This window comes from Coffea arabica, chromosome 3e (genome assembly GCF_036785885.1).
Source record: "Coffea arabica cultivar ET-39 chromosome 3e, Coffea Arabica ET-39 HiFi, whole genome shotgun sequence".
Taxonomy (NCBI): Eukaryota; Viridiplantae; Streptophyta; class Magnoliopsida; order Gentianales; family Rubiaceae; genus Coffea; species Coffea arabica.
Genome location: NC_092315.1, coordinates 44,954,563 through 44,975,198, shown reverse-complemented (window position 1 = coordinate 44,975,198; position 20,636 = coordinate 44,954,563). Strand labels below are relative to the sequence as shown.

The following is a 20,636-nucleotide window of genomic DNA, read 5'->3' as shown; positions in this document are numbered from 1 at the left end:
CTCCACCAACCAAATCATATCATATCACATGTTTATTGGATAAATATCTAAATATTTATTTCTTATTAAAGGGATAATATTTAGAGTTGTTTAAATCAAAGTATATTTCTTATGTACTGCAATAGCCTGGCCAGTCAAACGGCGCCACGTCACGTGTCCCCACGAGTTTGGCCAATCAAGAAATTACTTATCTCTTTATTAATAAATATAAAATGAAGAGATAATATTTGACTAGCACAGTCCTAATATGACTGCATGTCTTGCAAGACAAGTAAAGTGGTACACAAGTCTTCAACCTCTACCTCTTACCACAACTATAAATAGGAGTCTCTCAACCAAATCAAAGACACAGACACACAGAGATACCAAGAGGCATCTCATACGTTCAAAGCATTGAAGCTCCAAGCTACAAAGGTCCGGCTCTTCAAACTTTCCAAGTCTCCCATATATCAAGACTTGAGTCTTCAAATATCTTCTAAAGTTTTCAAATCTTCTATATCAAGATTTGAAGGAATTGGTGGTGGATCCAAGAACAAGCTGCGAAGCCCTTGGATTAGCATTCGAGGAGGAGAATCGAGGGAAACTCTCTACAAGTTCGAGAAAACCTCAGAGATTGTACTCACATATTTTCTTAAATTTATATTACACATTTGTCGTGTATATTTCTTGTTTTGTTTGCAGACTTGAAATTTTACCGCGTACAGTACATATGATGAAATTATAACATCCACTTAACCCCCCCTATGGTTTGCATAAATACTCACTTTTGCCTCCTGTGATTTTTGTATTTATCCACACATAGTTAGCATTAAAGTAAGCCACTGTTGATATTTCAACTAATTACGTTATATAGACTATTTTCTCTTAAATTTCTAGTTTATATGAAATCATAGAGAGGTGAAGTGGATATTTTGAAACATTTTGTATGTGGTAACAAATGAAACCATATGGAAGTTATTAGTAATTTACCCTAGAAATTTATTCATACTCCTTAATTTGCTACCTTCGTTGAACTCTCTACCCCCTCCCTCTATGCCTGACTTTTTCCTTGAAAATGTTATTATCATTCCCCTCTTTACATTTACCTTTGATTAATTTTCATAGTTCTTCTTGTTATTAACATGTCAATAGAAGATTGAAGATTGAAGTCTTCAAATAATAGCTTGCATTAATAAAATCATTAACATTCACAAGTTTGAGACAACAGTTAAATAAAAAAAAGAAGGAAAAATTATTCAAAACGTCCCTCACATTTTGCAAAATAATATTTTTCGTCCCTCACTTTTAAAAGTATAATTTTACATTTCTTACAAATTTATATTGGTCAAATTTGATTTTCGACTAGTGTTTGGTCAAAATCCACTACATGCCTTGCACGTGATCATTTTTTAAGGACAAAATTGTCAAATCGTATTTCACATAATCCTATCCATAATCCCTCACATTTCATAAAATAAATTTTTCATCCCTCACATTTCATTAAATGAATTTTTTCATCCCTCATTGATCATGTGTATAAATAATTTTTTTCTTATTTTTGAAAACCTATGTATATGTCTATTTCATTTCACCTGAATAGTATTTTTTTTTCTTCACAAAACTTACACTACACATCTATAAGCGTAGGAACTATATGGTACAGGCAACAAATTCAATGTTAGTACAAGACCACTGTTTTGTAGGCAAGCAAAGTAATGAAGTCCTTAAGGAAACAAAATGAAGCTCGTCTGCGCCACCCAAGTGATACATCCACCCTTTTCAATTCCAACTGCAACCCTGTTCTAGATCTTCTGCCTTTTACAACTTCTGCCAGATGAACTCATGCCTGGCCACACTTGCTTAAACACGCAACTCCTCCTTCTAAAAAATCTTGCCTGCTAATCCAAAACTCAGGTGCATCCTTCATAATTCCTGCAAGTACTGCTCCTCCGAGGTATACCATATGCTTTCTTCGTGGTGGATCCTCTATCCGCAACCGCAGTTTCTTTAATCCATCTTTGTTTCCCTTCAGAACAACATCAACATAGCGATCTAAAATTTCTTTCTCCAAGCGACTCGGTAACCCAGGATACATTGTACTTCCTCCACTCAAAACAATATGCTGGTATAGCATCATGCGGTTGTCAATATCCATTTCCTGAATGCAGCGAAACACCATGTCAGCCATTCCATCACCTTCAACGTCAATCAGTTCCGGAGTGAAAAGAGCCTCAGATGCCTGGAATCTCTCAGTCCCAACTTTAATCACCCTTCCATCAGGTAGTGTATAATTCTTAACAAGGATGGTTGTCTCAAGTCCCAATTGATATTCCCTTTTATAATCATAACTTATGTAGCATAATTTCTCTTTAATATTCCTAACTGTCTCAAAGTCAGCACTTCTATTCATTGCATACCCTCTTCGTTGAAGCAAATCTACGAGATATGATGTAATATGGCGTCCAGCCACATTCATTCTTTTTGTGAGATGAGGGAATGAGTATCCATCCACAACTGGAACCACATGCGTAACACCGTCACCAGAGTCAATAACTAATCCTGTAAGCAAACCTTGAGCATACAATGTTAAAACAGCTTGAACTTGTATGAAGACACCAGCGAAGTTGTACTTCTCAAACATGGTCTCAACCATCTTTTCACGATTCTTGGATGGGTTCAAAGGAGGATCAGTGAGCAAGATCTTACACTCTGTTGGGTCTACCTTCAGTTCATTAAAAAAGGCATGATCCCATACATGGCCCATATCATCCCAATTTTGCACTATCCCATTGTTGACAGGATAGGAAATATCCAGCTGATGCCTCAGTTTCAAACAAGCATCCCCAACAACAATGTCCTTGACTTCTTGTTCCATGAGGGATTCTTCATATCTTAGCATTGGCCTTCCAAGAACGCAGGGAAATACTGATGTGGGAAAATTCTCACCTGCAAAGCCACACTTGACATAACCAGTGCCATTGTCGCAAATGACGACGTTGCGGCTGTCCATTTCTCCGTGATGACTCTCAAGTCCAAGGGGTGAAGAAGCTGAAGTGATCCAGATGCTAGATTTCTTTCATCCGAATGAGGCCCTCTATTCTTGGATTAAGTACTGCTGTACTGATGCAAATCAACTTTTGCTTGTAAAAATGGCCACCTGAATGGTATAAATAACATATAATATATCTATATTTAATTCCACTTAAATAAGCTAATTGTAGTTGTAGGTGAAATCGAATAGAAATATATTACATGCTATTTGTACTGATCAGGTGAAATTAAGTAGACATATACATATGTTCAAAAAAAAAACTATTCTTAAACATGATCAATAATGGATGAAAAAATTCATTTTATAAAATATGATGAACTGAAAAATTTATTTTGTAAGATGTGATGGATTATGGATTAGATTATGTGAAATGTGATTTGGCAATTTTACCACTCAAAATGATCACGTGCAAGGCACATGGTGGATTCTAACGAAAACTAGTCGAAAATTTAGATAGAGACCAAATTTGACTAACGTGAATTTATAAGAAACGTAAAATTACACTTTTAAAAATGATGGATAAAAAAAATCATCTTGCAAAATGTGAGGAACATTTTGAACGATTTTTTTCAAAAAAGAAAGAAAGTAGGTCTTAGGTGATAGAATGGTTTGGAGATTGTATTGAAGATAAATTACACCATGGATAAAAATGGTACAGCGTAATCGTAGACCCAAATTTTGGGGTTCTAATAATAAACAATATGTGCAGAGTTATAAATTTGAAGAGATAAAACAAACACTCAAAATATATGTGGGAAAGAAGATAATAATCAACTCAAAATATCAATGAAATCTCAAATAATGAAAAAAGTCAAACCACAATAGAAAATTTGACAAACTCTTCTAGACTTTTTCAAGAAAACATCCTAAATAATATTCTATTTATAATCTACCAGACTTGTTAGGAAAAAAACCACTTGCATAATAAATTACCAAATAAAACACAAATTCCTAAATCACACAATTACTAAAAACCTAATTCCAATACAACTAACAAATAAATAAATACTTCTTTACTTGGTTTGGTTTGGCAACATTACCTCCCTTAACCAAACTCTCCATTGAGACACATCAAACACCATCTCGAACAACAATCTCTATGCAAACATGCAACTCCATCTTGTTACCAGTTATTAGTTTCATCTTTACACGTGGTAGTGGACGCGCATTGTATTTTGCAAATAATTTCTCAGCAATTTCTTTTTGATCAAAGTACTTACTCATATAAACCCATTCATCACTAGAATCACCATATTTACCACTAATGTAAGTGCCCAAAAATACAAAATCATAGATTGCTTTCTTGTCAAAACTATACTCGCCAAATAATTCAAACTAACCACTACCACAATCATCCAAAATTTTCATACTGTCAATCAACTCTTTTGGAGCAAAATATTTTTGAACCCCAATGAAATCTGTATCCATCAAATCAAATATCTTTCCATCATCTTGAAGAGAGTCCAAACCAATAAAATTTTTAACAATTATTTTTTCTTTATACACCAAATCAGACTTTTCTTGTTTTCTTTATCAAATTACCACATTGTTTTTCTTTAACAAATTCATCACTCCCAATTTCTCCAAATAAGATATGCAAATCAAAACTATCAACTGATTCAAAAATTTCAATATCATTCATATTATCAACAAATCTATCATTCTCAAAATCGACAAACCAATACCAACAACCAGACTTCGGTTTGAAAGCATAATTTTTCTCAATTATTTGCAAAACATAGTAAATATCCTTCCAAAATCTCCAAAGTATTTTAGTACAGCAAACAAAAGTTTTGAAAATACTTTCTACCATTGTTTTACATATCACTTGAAAGAATAATTGTGCCTTCTTCTTGAAAACATGTTTTGACAACTCACTTGCATCAACCCAATAAAGAATATCATCTAAATTACACTGTTTGAGATATTTTTTCACTGTTAAAACCCAACCAAAATATGTTTGTCTATTTGTGCTTATAGGAGTCAATATGAAAAATTTTTCACTATCAATCAAATCTCTATTATATTTTGCCATTATTTAACAATTTATATACCTGAATAAATTTTCCTCTCCCCTCTGTCAAGTTTTCCTAGCCTCCTAGTTGATTAACCAATCAAATCCTTCGATCTAACAACCTGTAGCAATCAACAAATCTGACAGGATTCCTCTCCGATCTCTGTCTTCACACTCATAACAATCTAACAATTTTTAGACCAATTTTATGGTCGAATTCTTCACCAACTACACACTTCAGGATCAATTTTGTGGTCTAACTCGATTAATTGAATACTTTTTGGCAATTTTGCATTCTAATTCTCTGACAGTGAAAATGTCCAGGACTAATCTCATAGTCTAGCTTTGATATTAATTGTAGAATCCAAATTTTAGGGTTCTAATAATAATAATCAATGCATGCAGGGTTACAGAATTGAAGGGATAAAGCAAATACTCAAAATATATGCGGGAGAGAAGAAAATAATCAACTCATAATATTATTGAAGTCTCAAACAATGAAGAAATTTACACCACAATAGAAAACTCAGCAAATTTTTCTAGACTCTCTCAAGAAAACATCATAAATAATATTCTATTTATAATTTACCAGATTTGTTAGAAAAGAAACCACTTGCATAAAAAATTACTAAATAAAACACAAATTCCTAAATCACACAACTACTAAAAATCTAACTCCAATAAAACTAATAAATAAATAAATAAATACTTCTAGACTTGATTTAGTTTGCCAATAGTAAGGGTATTTTAGAAAATTGTAACATAATTATCATTAACCTTTATATCCATTTCCTCCGATTCCTTCCACTTTTAAATCTGCCAAGAAAAAAAAAATAGAACAAGTCCCACATTCGTCCGTCTTTTTCTTTCTCCTTTCAAAAATCAATCCATATAAAAACCTTATCCCTCCATGGATTTCCTTTCCTTTCCCTCATATTATTATCTTGTTATGAGTGAGATGTTGTTGACAGTGATATTTATATATTACCCACAGAGTTAGAAAAGGCAACCGTTGAAGCTCCTAATAACTAACTTGAGGGGACTCTGTCCGCAAAAAGTGTAGACAACCAAGTGTACAATGGATAAATATTACTCAAAGTAACATGTTCTGTATTAAAAAATGCCCTTCTTGGATTGGGGAACTTCCAGCCTTCAGATTTCACAAAACTTGCTCGTGTACTTCTGAGTTCTGAAAGAGCAATAAAGAACTCAAAAATTCCAGGTATTCCATAGCTGTGTCCAGTTTGCACATAGCTAGCTACTTCGAAATGTAAAGTACCCAAACAGATTTTGAGCCTTTCTGAATACCGATCACCTGCACACTCTGTCATTACCTATTCTTACTAAACTATTATTGCCAACTCATAAAATTGTCTCCCCTCCCTCTTGGATACTTCCTAAATGTGAAAGTCAGCGATCCATTCTTCTAAACCACACCTATATAAATGCATTCCTACCAAAACCCCCAAGCATCAGTATTTCATCACATTGCATAATATTTACTAATCCATTTCATCTTTAGTCCTCAAAATTAAGCTCTAGAAACGCCATCTTCAAGAGCGCTTAAGCTTTGCATACTAATGGCTTGCCTGATCTTGGAAACCTCAGCAGCCGGTAACTTTTACCGGGATGTCAAGATCAATTTTGGAGACGGAAGAGCTAAGATAGATAAGTCAGGCCAGCTTCTCACACTCTCTCTAGACAAATTATCTGGTTCTGGCTTTGAATCCACAAATGACTATCTCTTTGGTAGATTTGACATGCAAATCAAATTTGTACCTGGCAATTCAGCTGGCACAGTTACCACATTCTTTGTGAGTTTCAAAAGAGCTCTCCCTTTTGTATTCCAATTTCATAGGCACAAAATCTGAGTTTTTGCTACCTCTTTAGCCTTCACGGACAAAATTATTATTATTTTTTCATCAATGCAGTTATCTTCTCAAGGCGAAAGGCACGATGAGATTGATTTCGAGTCCTAGGAAATGCATCTGGCCAGCCATATACACTTCATACCAATGTTTATGCACAAGGAAAAGGAAACAGGGAACAACAATTCCGTCTGTGGTTCGTGTTGGGGAAACCAGGTAATTTCCCACTCAAAAATTCAACTAGTGATTTAAACCAATTCAGTAATTCCCAAGAAAGATCGTTAAAACAATCTCCTAAGACAGAATTACCATTCAAAATAAATTCAGGCTGGAGGGGTCACAAGCGATCCCACTTAAAACCCAGTCTCCTATGCAGAATTTACGCGCACGGTGTATTATCACAATCAGACTCGTGTATACATAAACAATACGCACACACAAATAAGCAACATACACCCAAAGGAACCGTATAAAACACTACAAATAAACCCGACAAATATATTGAATACTATACTACAATTGAAAAGAAACTACTAAATAAATGCAGAATAAATAAAAGAGATAAGGAAAGAACGCACCCAAAAATTGATAACGGAGTTCGGCCAATTTTGCCTAATCTCCGGACACCGCCTAAACGACCCACTCTTAATAATTTGGAAGAAGAAAGAATACAAAATTTTGGTGTGTTTGAATTGGGAAGGGAGAGAGTTAATTTATAACTCTCAAGCCCCTCCCTAAAAGCTAATCCCACCGATGTGGGATAAGAAATTTGGCCAAAAGTCAACAGTTCGATCCAACTGCAGCCTTCCACACTTATTCCATAGTTTGGAACCCTCAGAGGATTATGTAAGTTACAATCTCCTTAAATGATTTCTATTTCTAACAAGCAAAAAATGGAAAATCATTGCCTCAATTTCTAACATATTTGCATATCTATGGTGCGTTTACAGTTTCTTGGTAGATGGTAGCCCCATCAGAGCATTCAACAACAATGAAGGATCTGGCATTTCATTTCCAAAGAATCAACCAATGAAGGTTTACTGCAGCTTGTGGAATGCAGATGACTGGGCAACACAAGGTGGACAGATCAAGACAGATTGGACACTAGCGCCTTTTTTAGCCTCTTATAGGAACTTCAATGCTGATGCTTGTGTATGGTCAGCATCAGCTGGTTCATCTTGTGCTTCCAAAACCCCTCATTCTATCAATACACAAGCGTGGGAAAACCCAAGGGCTTGATGCAAAGGGACGAAACAGAATGAGATGGGTGCAATCTAAGTTCATGATCTATGACTACTGCAAGGACTCCAAAAGGGTTAACGGATGCTTTCCTGCAGAATGTAGGCGTTCAAGGTTTCTGTAGGACCCCAACTGGGAGATTTTCCTGATTTGTTAAGTTGCTTGTACAAAACGTACATGATTCATTATTCTTTTGATCAGCTCTAATTAAAAAAAAAAAGGGAAAATTGCTTCCTATAAGTCAAAGATTTCGATTTCAGAATGAATTCCAAACATATACTACCACGGCATGGGTCATGTGCGGTTCTGATGTTTTACAAGGGTTTGGGGTAGGTATAGTTGAAGTATCGATACGGTTGTACTGTTGTTTTATATTCTATATGATTTAGTGGATACTAATATTACTTTGTGGTACACGTAAATTTTGTTCATGCGCAGAATTGAATATATGCATACAAATAATTTGAACAAGTACCTAATATTCATTGCACCAAAGAATAGAAAAAAAATTCAGATCTCATTAAGTGCAAAATGACAGCAAAAAAATACTAATTGTTTGCTTCAAAGCCATATGACTGAAGTCAAGTTGCAAGCCAGTCTTGTACAACAAAAATAAAGCTAGACGTTACACTTTCGTAGCAAGTTGCAAGCCAGTATTATACAACAAAAATAGTTATAAGGTAGAAGTTAAGCTTTTACGCCAACCATTGTTATTCAGTCACAAACACTATAACTTTGCACCTAAAATATCAAACTATAGAACCAAAAAAGCAGGATACATAAAATCTTTAACTTGGTTCAGAAATGAAAACTAAAAAGAAGAAACCATCAACAATGTAACTACATCGTCAGAGGTAACAGAAGCAATATAACTAGAGCAACAACCTACTTGTGAGTAACAAAAATTGGGAATTTCTCAAAAACCGATTTTTGTTACAGAAAACATGAAAACGCAATGGACACCATGGATAGTATAACACATAATTTAAAGAAAGAGAGGAACTGAATGCAACAACTCTTAAATCACAAGACCTACAACTCCTAGTCGTCACAGCAGCTAGCCACATGCAAATGAAATGCGATAATCCCAATAATTCAAGTTAATTAGCCAGCCCAAAAGCTTTGATTTAACAAATATTGATTGGAAACTCAAAAACCTAGAACCAGAAACAGAGACAGACCTGTTCCCTCCTAATTATCAAACAATTTAAGCGCAAACGGAAAACAAAGACGAAGATATCAGCAAGAAAAGGATGAAGATTTACCGCCGATCACTTGCCTGCAAAATTCATCCTCCCTCGATCTGGGATCCTGGGTTGGGTAAAATTTTAGGAGGATTCAGACAGAGGATGGGTTTAGTTAAGTAGTGATTAGAACCTATGTTTTCAGAATCGGACCGGGTATCGACTCGGTCAAGCTCAGGGGTCAGAGGTCAATGGGTTCAACCGGGTTCGATAGGGGTTGAACCGGATGATGTCATAAATAAAAATTATTTAAAAATTAAAATATTATATGTAAAATACCTAATAACATATTAATATTAATAAAGCTATATTCATATATATTTGATGTTTTAAATATATTTAACAAGAAAATACAAAGAAATTAGAACAATCAAGTAACAATTTATATTATTTAATGAGCATTAACAGGTTTAGAATTAAAATTATGGACTTAATTGAAAAATAATACCAAACTTTAAGAAAATATTGATAAAGTATGGAATATTTGAGGTATATTAATAATTTTTAACAATCTAGGGATCAAAACATAATATTGAAAAAGTTTGAGTTTTTTTTTAAAAAACAGTTTGAACTGGAAAATCCGATTTTTCCCGGTCAAACCTGGTCAAACTCGGTTTTTGACCGGATTTTTACTTACCCGATTTTTAAGCATGACTTGGACCGGACACTTGGCCGGTTCCCGGTTCGATCGGTCGAACCGGCCGATCCGGTTCAAGTTTTAAAACACAAATTAGAACTGAGGGGAATGGGAGGCGACGGCGGTGGCTGAGAAGGAGGGAACGAAACCGGTGAAAACGAGGCAGCACCTAAACATTAACTTATCTCCAACCCTCCCTCTCCAAAATCATTTTCCTTTGATCGAAATCCCAAGTACTGTGGAGTCTAGAAGAAGAAACAAAGGAATGATTAATTAGTTTAGCAGTAAACCCCAACATTCAATTTCAGGGTTGGTTACTATTCACGGGGACGGCTTTTTCACACCCCAACATTCAATTTTAGGATAGCTCCTTTTTTAGTCATTTCCTGTCCATTTCTTTTATTTGATTTTTAAGTAAATGGATATATGTGATTTTTGTGGATAATTCATATAAATTCATTTAATTTAATGATTTTACTTTGATCAACCATTTAAAACCAATACTATAAATGGATAATCCAAATCCATTTAATTATGGATTATATGGATGGATAAATAGATCTCGATCCAAATCGCCACCTCTACATACAATTACGTCTATTAACGCACACAACTCATGAAAAAAAAGGGAAAATTACATTTTACCCACTATAGTTTAGTGTTTTTGTACATAATCCCTCTATAGTTTCAAGAGCTATACATAACCCTTTCATGGTTTGGATTAAAGTGTCAAAATGACGAAAATTATCATTGTAACAAAACCTTTTAAAATGTCAAAATTACCTTTGTTAAAAAATGAAAATGGCTGAAGTGATCAAAATATTTAAACATAATATACATGACGCACTAACCCCGTATGGTTTTATATTTTACCATATAATTCCCTTATGATTTAATGTTTTACCATATAACCCCTTTTTGGTTTTTAAAATATACACATAAGCCTTCGTAGTTAATAAATAATTTTTAATTTTACATAGGGGTATTTTTTTATATTTTAGTTGACTCCATTATGGATTGCAAGTTCCATTACTTTGATACTTTAATCCAAATTATGAAGAAGTTATGTATAGTTTTTGAAACCATATGGGAGTTATGTACAAAAATATTAAACTACAAGGGGTAAAATATAATTTGCCCAAAAAATACGACCGCATTATTGTACAAAGTCAAAATTCTTGCCCCAATTCCATTTTAAAATGCTTCTTACCTAAACGAAAGTATGATAATCCTTACATTCTAGCAAAATAACTAGATAAAGCCATACAAACGGGGCAACAACAAAGAATATTGTTAAGCTTAAAACCTACTTCATGAGCTGAAGAAGTATGTCCATTTTTACTATTAGTTCCAATATTTTAGTTTTTTTTTTTTGGGTGACTGTACCACTAGTTCAGTCCACATCAATTATGCAATTAACTAAAGGTTGGAAGCTGTGTAGTGGCAAACTGCAATATAATTTTAAAAATATAAGGAACCCCTAGCTCAATAATCATGTTCAATACTACTGCAAATCTCATAATGCTAGAAATGTAGGCAGCTGAAGAAGTGACAAATGACATATAGTAATATCAGCTAGGAATATGGTAGAAGATTACAGATATGGAAGCAATCTCCTGTGGATCTTATGGGATTCTCGAGGGAGAAGCATGGTGCTCAAGTAGATCAGCCTCCATGAAAGTACCAGAACCATCTTGATCATGGTTAGCCATCTCAGCCAAGTTATAACCGGAACGGAGGGATCGGTACGATACCAATCTCGAATCGTCAATAATTTCATATCCCCATGACTTCCACTCATTCTGATTCGACCAATATTGGCGGATTCGAATCTGTGATGTATGGAATCGATCAAAATATTCGAGTTGACTCAGATATTTTTTCAAATTGTGCCTTTTATGGCATTTTTTATTTTTAGTAAATTTTCAGATTTTTTGAAAATTTTTATATGTTATAATATGCATATCACCCGATATCCAACCGATATGCCGCGAAGGATATGGAACAACCAAGACCGCTAACCATCATCTTAGTCTTATTTATTTTAATTCCATTTTCCAATATTCTATTAGTAATAGTCACACTAGTCAAGTCCAGACTCTAGACTACATTCCCGTGGACTGTAAATATCATGCTTTAAATCTCCCTTTCTTCATCCATCAGACATATAAATTAATATCCAATTCCTTCTTCATAGCTATTTTTCTTGCATTGAAACTAATTCTGCTTATCACATATTAACTAGAAAGATGTCTCCGATTCCAAGCGTCTTTGGAGGCAGAAAAACCAATGTGTTTGATACGTTCTCCCTCGTTATGTGGGATCCATTCGGTGGATTCTTCACCTCTTCTATTCTTATTAATCTTCCTACGTTAGCTGGTGAAACCACAGCATTTGCCAATGCAAGAATTGATTGGATAGAGACCCAGAAGTCCATGTGTTCAAGGCTGATGTTCCAGGGCTGAAAATGTGACGCCCCCACTTCTCTCGAGGGCGAACCCAACGGTATCGGCGAGACGCCTGCCTAACTTTTACCAGGGTTCAATACAATCAAATTTAAACTTAAACGTAACCAACCAATAGTAAACATCAATATAAAGAAAAGTCGCTTCCTTAATAAAATATTCAAATCTTACATCATAAGTTACCAAAAGTACATCAACTTTCCCCAAAAATACAACCACTAGAAGTCGACTAATCAATTACATCCAAAATTCTAACCAAAAGTAATCAGGTCGGCTTCTCCAAAATCTTTCCATTTCGAACTTCTGTTAAGGAAAACAAACTAATGGGGTGAGCGAACGCTCAGTGACGCCAAGAAAAAAAACATGCAAACACATAGTTCAAGTAACAATAACATTTGTACAAGAATTAAAGCTAGAAAGTTCAAGTAATTCACAATTAATAATAAAACACGATTAGTAAGGATACGGGAGCTCTCAGGAGCTAAATTCCACTTGTTTCGCCAAAACTCGATCCAATACCTCCACATGATGATATTCTGTCAACCGGGTAGGTATTAAGTCTGTAGAAACTCCACTTACTTCCCCCATCCATCATTTCGCCCTTTCAAATCCGTAACCAAACACGCACGAAAAGGGCAATACTACACGAGTATGCCGAACAATATCTCAAAAGATCAAGTTTTGTTTTTATAATATTCTCATGGTTCATCAAACTTCTCGACCAATCCCATGCCAGCTCGAGTCGCAAGATTAGCCAATGAGATTTGGACGTCCCTCACGAGTACACGTATAATAGTCGACGAGATTCACTCCAATCGACATCCAAGTTCAAATTTAATACAAACCAAGTTCAAGTAAGTTAAGTAATAAGTCAAATAAAGGAGAGCGAATGCGATAAAGTACACACTAGCCTCATCAAGTTATGTTCACGTATACAAGTAAGATTAATCAAGTAAACACAACAATTCATGCACTTGACACTCACTAATTCAAAACAAGTGAGTAATAAAGTCTTTAGTGGTCCGCTCTGAGATTCCCTTCAAAATCCTCTTGAGCGCCTGAAGAAATAGTGATCAACCATCACGCACATATACTCACAACCACTTATTATTCAAGGAAGAAAGTACACTCGCTTAAAATTTAAGACAATGTCTTCGAAGAACTTCAATCCATCGAAAATCGAGATTTAAAAGTGAGGGTTTAAAGTCACAAGAGAAACCTGTATCTTCCATGAAATCGGGTTTAAAACAGATTATCAATATCGAAAGAAAGTGAAAAGTTCTTAAAAGCTCATTTCCTACGAAATCGAAATTTTCAGCTTTGCGCGACAAAACTTGGAAAATTAGATCTTGAGTTCGGTGCATTCGAAATGGAAAAATTTATACCGTTGGAAACTAGATTCTAAGTACTAAAACTTCCCTAAAGACACTTTTCCAAGATTCCAACCAGAAAGCATTCAAATTTCAGTTCAAAGTTGCAGTTTCAAGAAGACAGGACAGAACCAGTCTTGGTTTTTCAGCAATGTTTGGAAATTCGACAAAATTCACAGAAAGTGAATCAGCCTCTGCAACTTATAGCACAATAAGAGTTCCAAACCAAGTTTCAAACACAACAAGCGGAACTAAATTCGGAGTTTTGAGCAACAAGATACAACAGTTTGAAGTCGGCTGATTTTTTCAATCTGATCAGTGGATTTCCAGATTTGAAGAGCAATCTTTGGGGCATTATTTGGGCCTCGAAATGATATTGAAATTATGCCAAATTTGGTAAACTTGAACTTCCATATGTGGACTACCTCTCTATCAAAATTTAGGCAAAAACTCACACGGGAAGGCAGTTAACGAAACGACCAAAGTTTGTGAAATTCTTCAAAGCTAATCTGCCAACCCTATCTTTCTTTTTTTTCGAAAGTTTTGTCCAACGAAATCAGCTCAAATTAGCTCCATGTTTGAAACCAAGGTTCCAGAACATTTAATGAGCAATTTATGGGTAAATGACACTAAAATTTTTGAAATAAAACACCCCAAAACAGAATTGACCATTCGGTCAGCAGGGAAGGGAAAATTTTTCAGTTATCAGCTTTGATATAGTTTTGAAATCAGACCATATCTAACTCTACACAAGCCCAAATTGAGAATGGTTTATGGAGTTAGAAACAAAGTTCAAAATTCTACATTTTATCAGAAGACATCATTTTTAAAATCTTTTCACAAGTGAGACAAAATCGAGCCACAAGATGTAGCGTCACAGTTTCTCTCGGACAGATAGACAGAACAGAACAGTCTACTTTGCCAATTCGCTACGGTTTACTCAAAATGAACTAGTAGGGGATTCTTATACCGTTTGAAAGTTCTGAATGTCTAGTTTTGAATGCCGTAAACGGTACTCAATTTTGACTTTTGTACAAAAAGTTATGTTCAGACAAAGAACCACTGGTTGGCTACCCTGCTAGCAAATTTCCAGATTCCGAACTTTTCCAAAACTCAAGTTTTAGGTAACCATTTGAAATGATTTTCGAAAGGCACATTCTACACACATAATACAACATATATCAATCAATTTAGTAGCCATATAATCATCAAAATTTCAAATTTAAAGCAGGACATCAAAACAGAATTTCGGTCAGCTCTCTTCCTCATGGTTTCTTCCACTTTCTCTCCACTATCAAACCAAAATCAAGCTATAATTCACATAAACAACAACAATCAAGCAATATCCTCAAGTCAGCTACCTCATAGGCCACCTCAAGACTGCTAGCTTAGGATTTAAAGCAAGATAAAAGTTTCCTCAAGTCCACTAGCCTAGAATCTTGCTTAGGGTTTCAAACCCATGCAAACTAACCATCAATCTTTGTATGAATTGAAAGGTTAAAGAGATGAAGTGCTTACCCTTTAACCACTAGATGAAGACCAAATTTTTTCACCAAAATTTCTCCAAGAAACTCCACAAGAAGGCGCCTTTCTTCAAGCTAGAGTGAAATTCCAAGTGGTTTGTGAGTTGGATGATGAAAAGCAAGCAAACTTGGAGCTAGAAGATGAAGTTTTCTTCTTCCCTTTGGAGCTTCTAGGGCTGGCCGAAAATAAGAGAGAGAGAGAGTGTTTGTGGTTTGATTCTTGGGGAGAAAGAATGAAGAAAAGGTGTTGGACAAGCTAACTTAAAGTTGTACCAAAAGTCAACTCTTAATGGTAACTCATAGGGTTTCATACTACCACTTTCTCTCTTGTTTGATACACTTATACACTAATTCTCCAAGGTAATTCCTCTAACACTTTAATTACTCATACTTACGAGTCTAGTATTAAATTCTCAAATCTCCAATTAGCCGTACCGGCGTGACTTTCGAGAAATTATCGATGCGCGCGGTAAAAAACTTAAATTTTAACTCTCTCACATCTAATCCCTCAGTTAACTTTTCTTAGTCTACTATTGATCATTCTTAATTCTCCAAAACTAATATACTCTCGGATCGAACATGGCTCAAAAAACGTGCATTCACTATTTCTCGCTAAACGAGTCGCAGAAAAATTAAATTTGCTAACGAAACGTTGTATAAATATAAGTGAGACATCGTTCCATAAAAAAAATGATTTTAAAATGATTGAAATAAACTATTCAAAAAAAATAGGTGAATAATTAATTAAATAAACCAGTAAAATAAAATAAAAATAAGAAAAATTCGGATCCTCACAGAAAAAGGGAGAAGTCAAGGTTGAGATACTTGAGGAGGGAAGGATTCTACAAATTCATGGAGAGAGGAGCAAGGAACAGGAGAAGAAGAATGACAAGTGGCACCATCGGGAGTGAAGCAATAGGAAGTTCCTCCGAAGATTCCGGTTGCCAGGGAATGCCTGGGTGGCTGAGGTGAAAGCCGGCTTGGAAAATGGAGTTCTAAATGTGACTCTGCCTAAAGTGAAAGAGAAGCAGCCCGAGGTCAAGTCCATTGAGATCTCTGTTTAAATGTTACTTTCTACTGCATACTCCTTAATTCCTCATACGCAACTGCTTTTAATAAACAAATTACAAATTAAAAAAAAGTATGTATATATATGTGTGTGTGTGTGTGTGTGTGTAATTGTTGATTGTAAGACTTTTTTTGTAAGTTATAATTGGTGAGAAATTTTAGGTGCTGTTTGGTAAAAGGGGATCGGAATCAGGAATTGAAATAATTCAAATTCTTGTTGTTTGGGTTACATGTATTGGATTCAAAATGTTTGAGTGAATCATTAAAATTTGGGAGTTCTTAATCTCCAACAAATTGGGGGGTTTTGGTAGATTTCCAAATTTGACTCAATTTGACTCGAAAACTTCAAAAAGAAAAGAAAATATATCGTTTTCATCACTCTATCAAGTCAGCCCAACTTTCACGGCAGTATCTTACCATCAGATTTCCTTTTTCATCTTTTTTCTCTCATCCCATCTTCTACGGCAGGCTTTCATCATCACTTTCCCTTTTCTCTCTTTTTTCTCTATTCACTCTCTCTTCCAATCCTCCATGGTAGTAGCCCACCTCATCTGGTTCTCTCTCTTTTCTTATCAATCTCTCTCACTTTCTCTTCTCTTCTCTCTTCACTCTCTTCCTCTCTCCTCTAATACTCCACAGCAGCCGCTCCTCTCCATTTGGTTCTCTCTCCTCTCTTTTTTTTTTCTTTTTGTGTAAGCCTTTTTCTCATCTCTTGTCAGTCACTTTTCCATATTCCATAGATTGTAAGGTTGATTGGTGATGATCAAGTGTTGGTTCAAGAGAATATGGTGAAGCATAAGTACTTAAAGACTGGGAAGAAGGAAGCAAGAAAAGGGAAAGCAGAAAAAATAAAGAAAAGAAAATGAAAAATAATTTGATTCCAAAACCTTATAAATATATACTAGTCATTGTACTTTTGATCAAAACCCATACTGAATTTTTGGACGCAATTCCAATTACAATTCCAATTCCTAAACTTGAACCAAGCGCCCCTTATAGTGTCATTTTATTGAATTAACTGTAGTATGGTATAGTTTGCTAAATGAAATGTAAAAGTATGAGACCTGTAAAAGTTGGTTTGGACTAGTAAACTAAACACTTGTCACGGGTGTCAAAAATTAATTATTAGAAACTCAAACTTGTAGTAGTGGGTGTCCAGGTTGAACCCATAGAGAACAGTTGAAACTCTTGATCTCCTTTGTTAAAATAATGAAAAGTAAATTGAAATAACTAAAAATATAGAATTAAGACAATAATAATGAAAATAGATGATAAAAATAATAAATAACAAGCCAAACGAAGGACATGAAGATCTTTATTCTGATTGATCATCAACTCCTAAAAATTCAACCTTTAATCAACTATTTGGCCTAAATTACTCCAAACGCCAGTGATAACTTACAAATTCTCTAAATTCAACACAAAATGACGCACTCAAATTATATTCTTATTATTAGACAACCTAGATATTGACGCAATCCCGAATTACTCTAATAATAGCATTAAGAACCAAAAATCAGTCAAAAATGACAATAACCCATGACACATGAAGTTATTTAATCAACACTATGATTCCCCCTAAGGATTCACAAAAGGGGACAACCAATTATTAACTTTATTTTCCATATAGAAATACTAATACAAGACAATTTTGGATCAAAATTAGTATTTTGGCATGAAGAATACACGTAGAGAGAATAATTGTCCACTTACTCTACCGTACATGTATCAACATAGAATAAAATCAAGGAATGACAGATTGCAAATCAAAAATTGAAAAGATCAAATGTGGTTTCACAATCGTTGGGATAAATACTTCAATCTTTGGATTGAATAGAGAATTAGCTAGATGTTGCTCTCAATAGAGAAATAAAGATGTTCATAGCCAAACTCTAGTTCTACTTATTCTAATCTACTCCTAAAAATGTAGAATATGAGAAAGTAGTGGTCTCCGGCCGTTCTCCCCCTTCAACTCCCCCAAAAATGGACCAAAACGCTCTATTTATAATGCTAGGAGGTAGGATTTTTGAGTTGTAACTGGATACGTGCATTAAAACTGAGAAAATGCATGTCTAAACAATATCGGATCTTAAGTCAGATTGTAAAATGGGCGTCTATCATTGCTTAACTTGTCAATTTAACCAAAATCAGTTTGGATCTGAAGTCAGATTGTAAAATGGGCGCCTTTCATTGCTTAACTTGTCAATTTAACCAAAATCAGTTTGAACCTCGAATGGGCCTCGTCTTTGACCCCCCATTATAGCACCCATTAGCTATTGCCTCCGTGAATTTTGCATTTTCCTTCTAAATTGACCTCCTTTTGCATCATTTTCACTCCAAATGCTTTTTAATCTGTCCAAATGTAAAACATACCTTAAGTAGTTCTTTTAAAGATAAATATGCATAAAATCATAGTGTTAAAGGACACGAAAACATGATAATTAGGACACATCATAAACACAGAATCCATCCATGGATTATTGAACGAATTCTATGTGCGGATTCTAGTCAGAGACGCCACCTGCTCTCTCGTCAAAATCTGCAGGAGGAATCCACGGATGGATCAGTCTGTGGATTCCATAGTAGTATGATTACCAAACTAGGTCCGTTGGTGAATTTGCTTGGATCCGTCCACGGATTTTGCGTAACGGCCAAATTTCCTTAAGCATTTTCTTGACACCTTTTCGACGTTGTGGATGTATTAATCACTGCTTCGAATCTTTTGTCCCCAATTTAGTCTCTATCCCTTCTTTGTACAGTTGTCACGTCGCCTCTAACTTTTTGATTATCCAAACTCAAACAAACCGATAATAATCGGTTGACAAGTTTATTTAAAACTAATTCATCCGATAACTCAAATTTTTTTTTCTTTGGATAAATCAAGCGGTGGTTCCCTAAACATGAAGAAGAAGGCTACAAGTCTGCATTACTTCTTGTATTAGGAAATAGTGAATAGTTAATTGTATTAGGAAAACCTCAATCACTTTAGGATTCAATTTTATGAATGTCCATAAGTTATGATAAATCACTTCTTGAATATCGTCATGGCAAATCTGGACTAGTTAAATCAAGAAAGGGAAAAATAATTAAATGGTAAATCAGTCCATTACTATTAAGTAATTAATTTTAAAGCATGCATTTACATAATTACGAGATGTAAAAATAAATTAGAAAGAGCTAAATAAGTTGATATAAACACACACATGCTTGATAAGAATGTTAGATATTGGAATTTGATTCTCAAAAAATTATCTGATGGATAACAATAAGAGAATAGCAATAAAATTTCAACCACTCATACTTAATAGACCTAAAAACCCTGCTAATACTTGAATAACCATGGTCTATCATGTTGGTTCGTAATATCAAACCCTTGCCTATTCATAATTCAAAACTTCTAAATATTGTCGGATTTTCCATCAATTGTGCATCTACAAACAAAACCACTAGGACATGGCATGGGACATCCGCAAATTTCATTACAGGCAACTAAACTTGCACTTGGTTGACTAGAAATGACATTAAGGTCTATAAAGTCATTGACACTTGATCCACTGAACTTGTGTACTACTTCAACCCATAAATGAAGAAAAAATAATCATAAGTACGTACTAAAATATCGAGATGAAATTCTCATAACATATAATACCATCAATGGACAATTAGTAAGTTACGTGAAGTAAGTCAGTCAATCTCATAGAATCTTGCGACTCTTCAAGAAAATAAAAATGTGCAGCTTGGTTCATTTGATTTGGAGCTAAAACTAGAGTCTATGTTAAAAAAAGCAATAAAGAGAATATTATTTATGGTACAAACATAATTAAGTGCCTGAAAAGCCTTATGTAATAAGTTTTGATTTACTTTACCTGGATAAAAATGAAATTAATTATTGCTTGTTGATCTTTTGAGTGTTTTTGTTGCAAGATTAAAGATATAATGAATGAATCAAAATACTTGTCAGGGTTTAAGAAAAAGATGATTCGGGGTAAAAAATAAAGAAGAGTTTTAGTTGATTTCTACGTTTACAACCAACAAGACTCTTTTTTGTTAAAAAAAGAAAATAAAAAAAAATGTTTTGAGTTATCTGTTTGTTTTGAATAAATTTGTCAACCGATTATTATTGGTTTGTTTGAGTTGGGTTATCAAAAAGTTAGAGGCAATTGTACAAAAAAGGGGA

The 20,636-nt window shown here is 34.5% G+C and overlaps 2 protein-coding genes and 1 pseudogene across 3 annotated transcripts; 2 read left to right on the top strand and 1 right to left on the bottom strand.

The window, feature by feature from the left end:
• Positions 1–1,516: 1,516 nt before the first annotated feature.
• LOC113737078 (actin-related protein 2-like) lies at positions 1,517–9,501 on the bottom strand. Of its 2 annotated transcripts, none has more exons than XM_027264328.2 (2): positions 9,418–9,501; positions 1,517–3,136 (listed from the first exon to the last, which is right to left on the bottom strand). In XM_027264328.2, the coding sequence occupies exon 2, from the start codon at positions 2,987–2,989 to the stop codon at positions 1,820–1,822; it is 1,170 nt and encodes a 389-aa protein (XP_027120129.1). In that variant the 5' UTR covers positions 2,990–3,136; positions 9,418–9,501; the 3' UTR covers positions 1,517–1,819. The 2 variants fall into 2 exon arrangements, with proteins under 2 accessions (XP_027120129.1, XP_071939629.1); XM_072083528.1 differs by having other exon boundaries at positions 9,432–9,488.
• LOC113737079 (xyloglucan endotransglucosylase/hydrolase protein 22-like) lies at positions 6,626–8,152 on the top strand. The gene is made up of 3 exons (XM_072083939.1): positions 6,626–6,859; positions 6,990–7,129; positions 7,864–8,152. The coding sequence occupies exons 1-3, from the start codon at positions 6,626–6,628 to the stop codon at positions 8,150–8,152; spliced, it is 663 nt and encodes a 220-aa protein (XP_071940040.1).
• Positions 9,502–12,282: 2,781 nt separating the features above from the next.
• LOC113737683 (17.6 kDa class I heat shock protein 3-like) lies at positions 12,283–16,455 on the top strand (annotated as a pseudogene).
• The last annotated feature ends 4,181 nt before the right edge of the window (positions 16,456–20,636 follow it).

Bases quoted from the DNA above. Each gene is read 5' to 3' on its own strand.
- LOC113737078 (XM_027264328.2), bottom strand. From the start codon at position 2,989: ATGGACAGCCGCAACGTCGTCATTTGCGACAATGGCACTGGTTATGTC.
- LOC113737079 (XM_072083939.1), top strand. From the start codon at position 6,626: ATGGCTTGCCTGATCTTGGAAACCTCAGCAGCCGGTAACTTTTACCGG. The intron at 6,860-6,989 runs GTGAGTTTCAAA...TATCTTCTCAAG, and splicing joins GCACAGTTACCACATTCTTT to GCGAAAGGCACGATGAGATT. The intron at 7,130-7,863 runs GTAATTTCCCAC...GTGCGTTTACAG, and splicing joins GTTCGTGTTGGGGAAACCAG to TTTCTTGGTAGATGGTAGCC.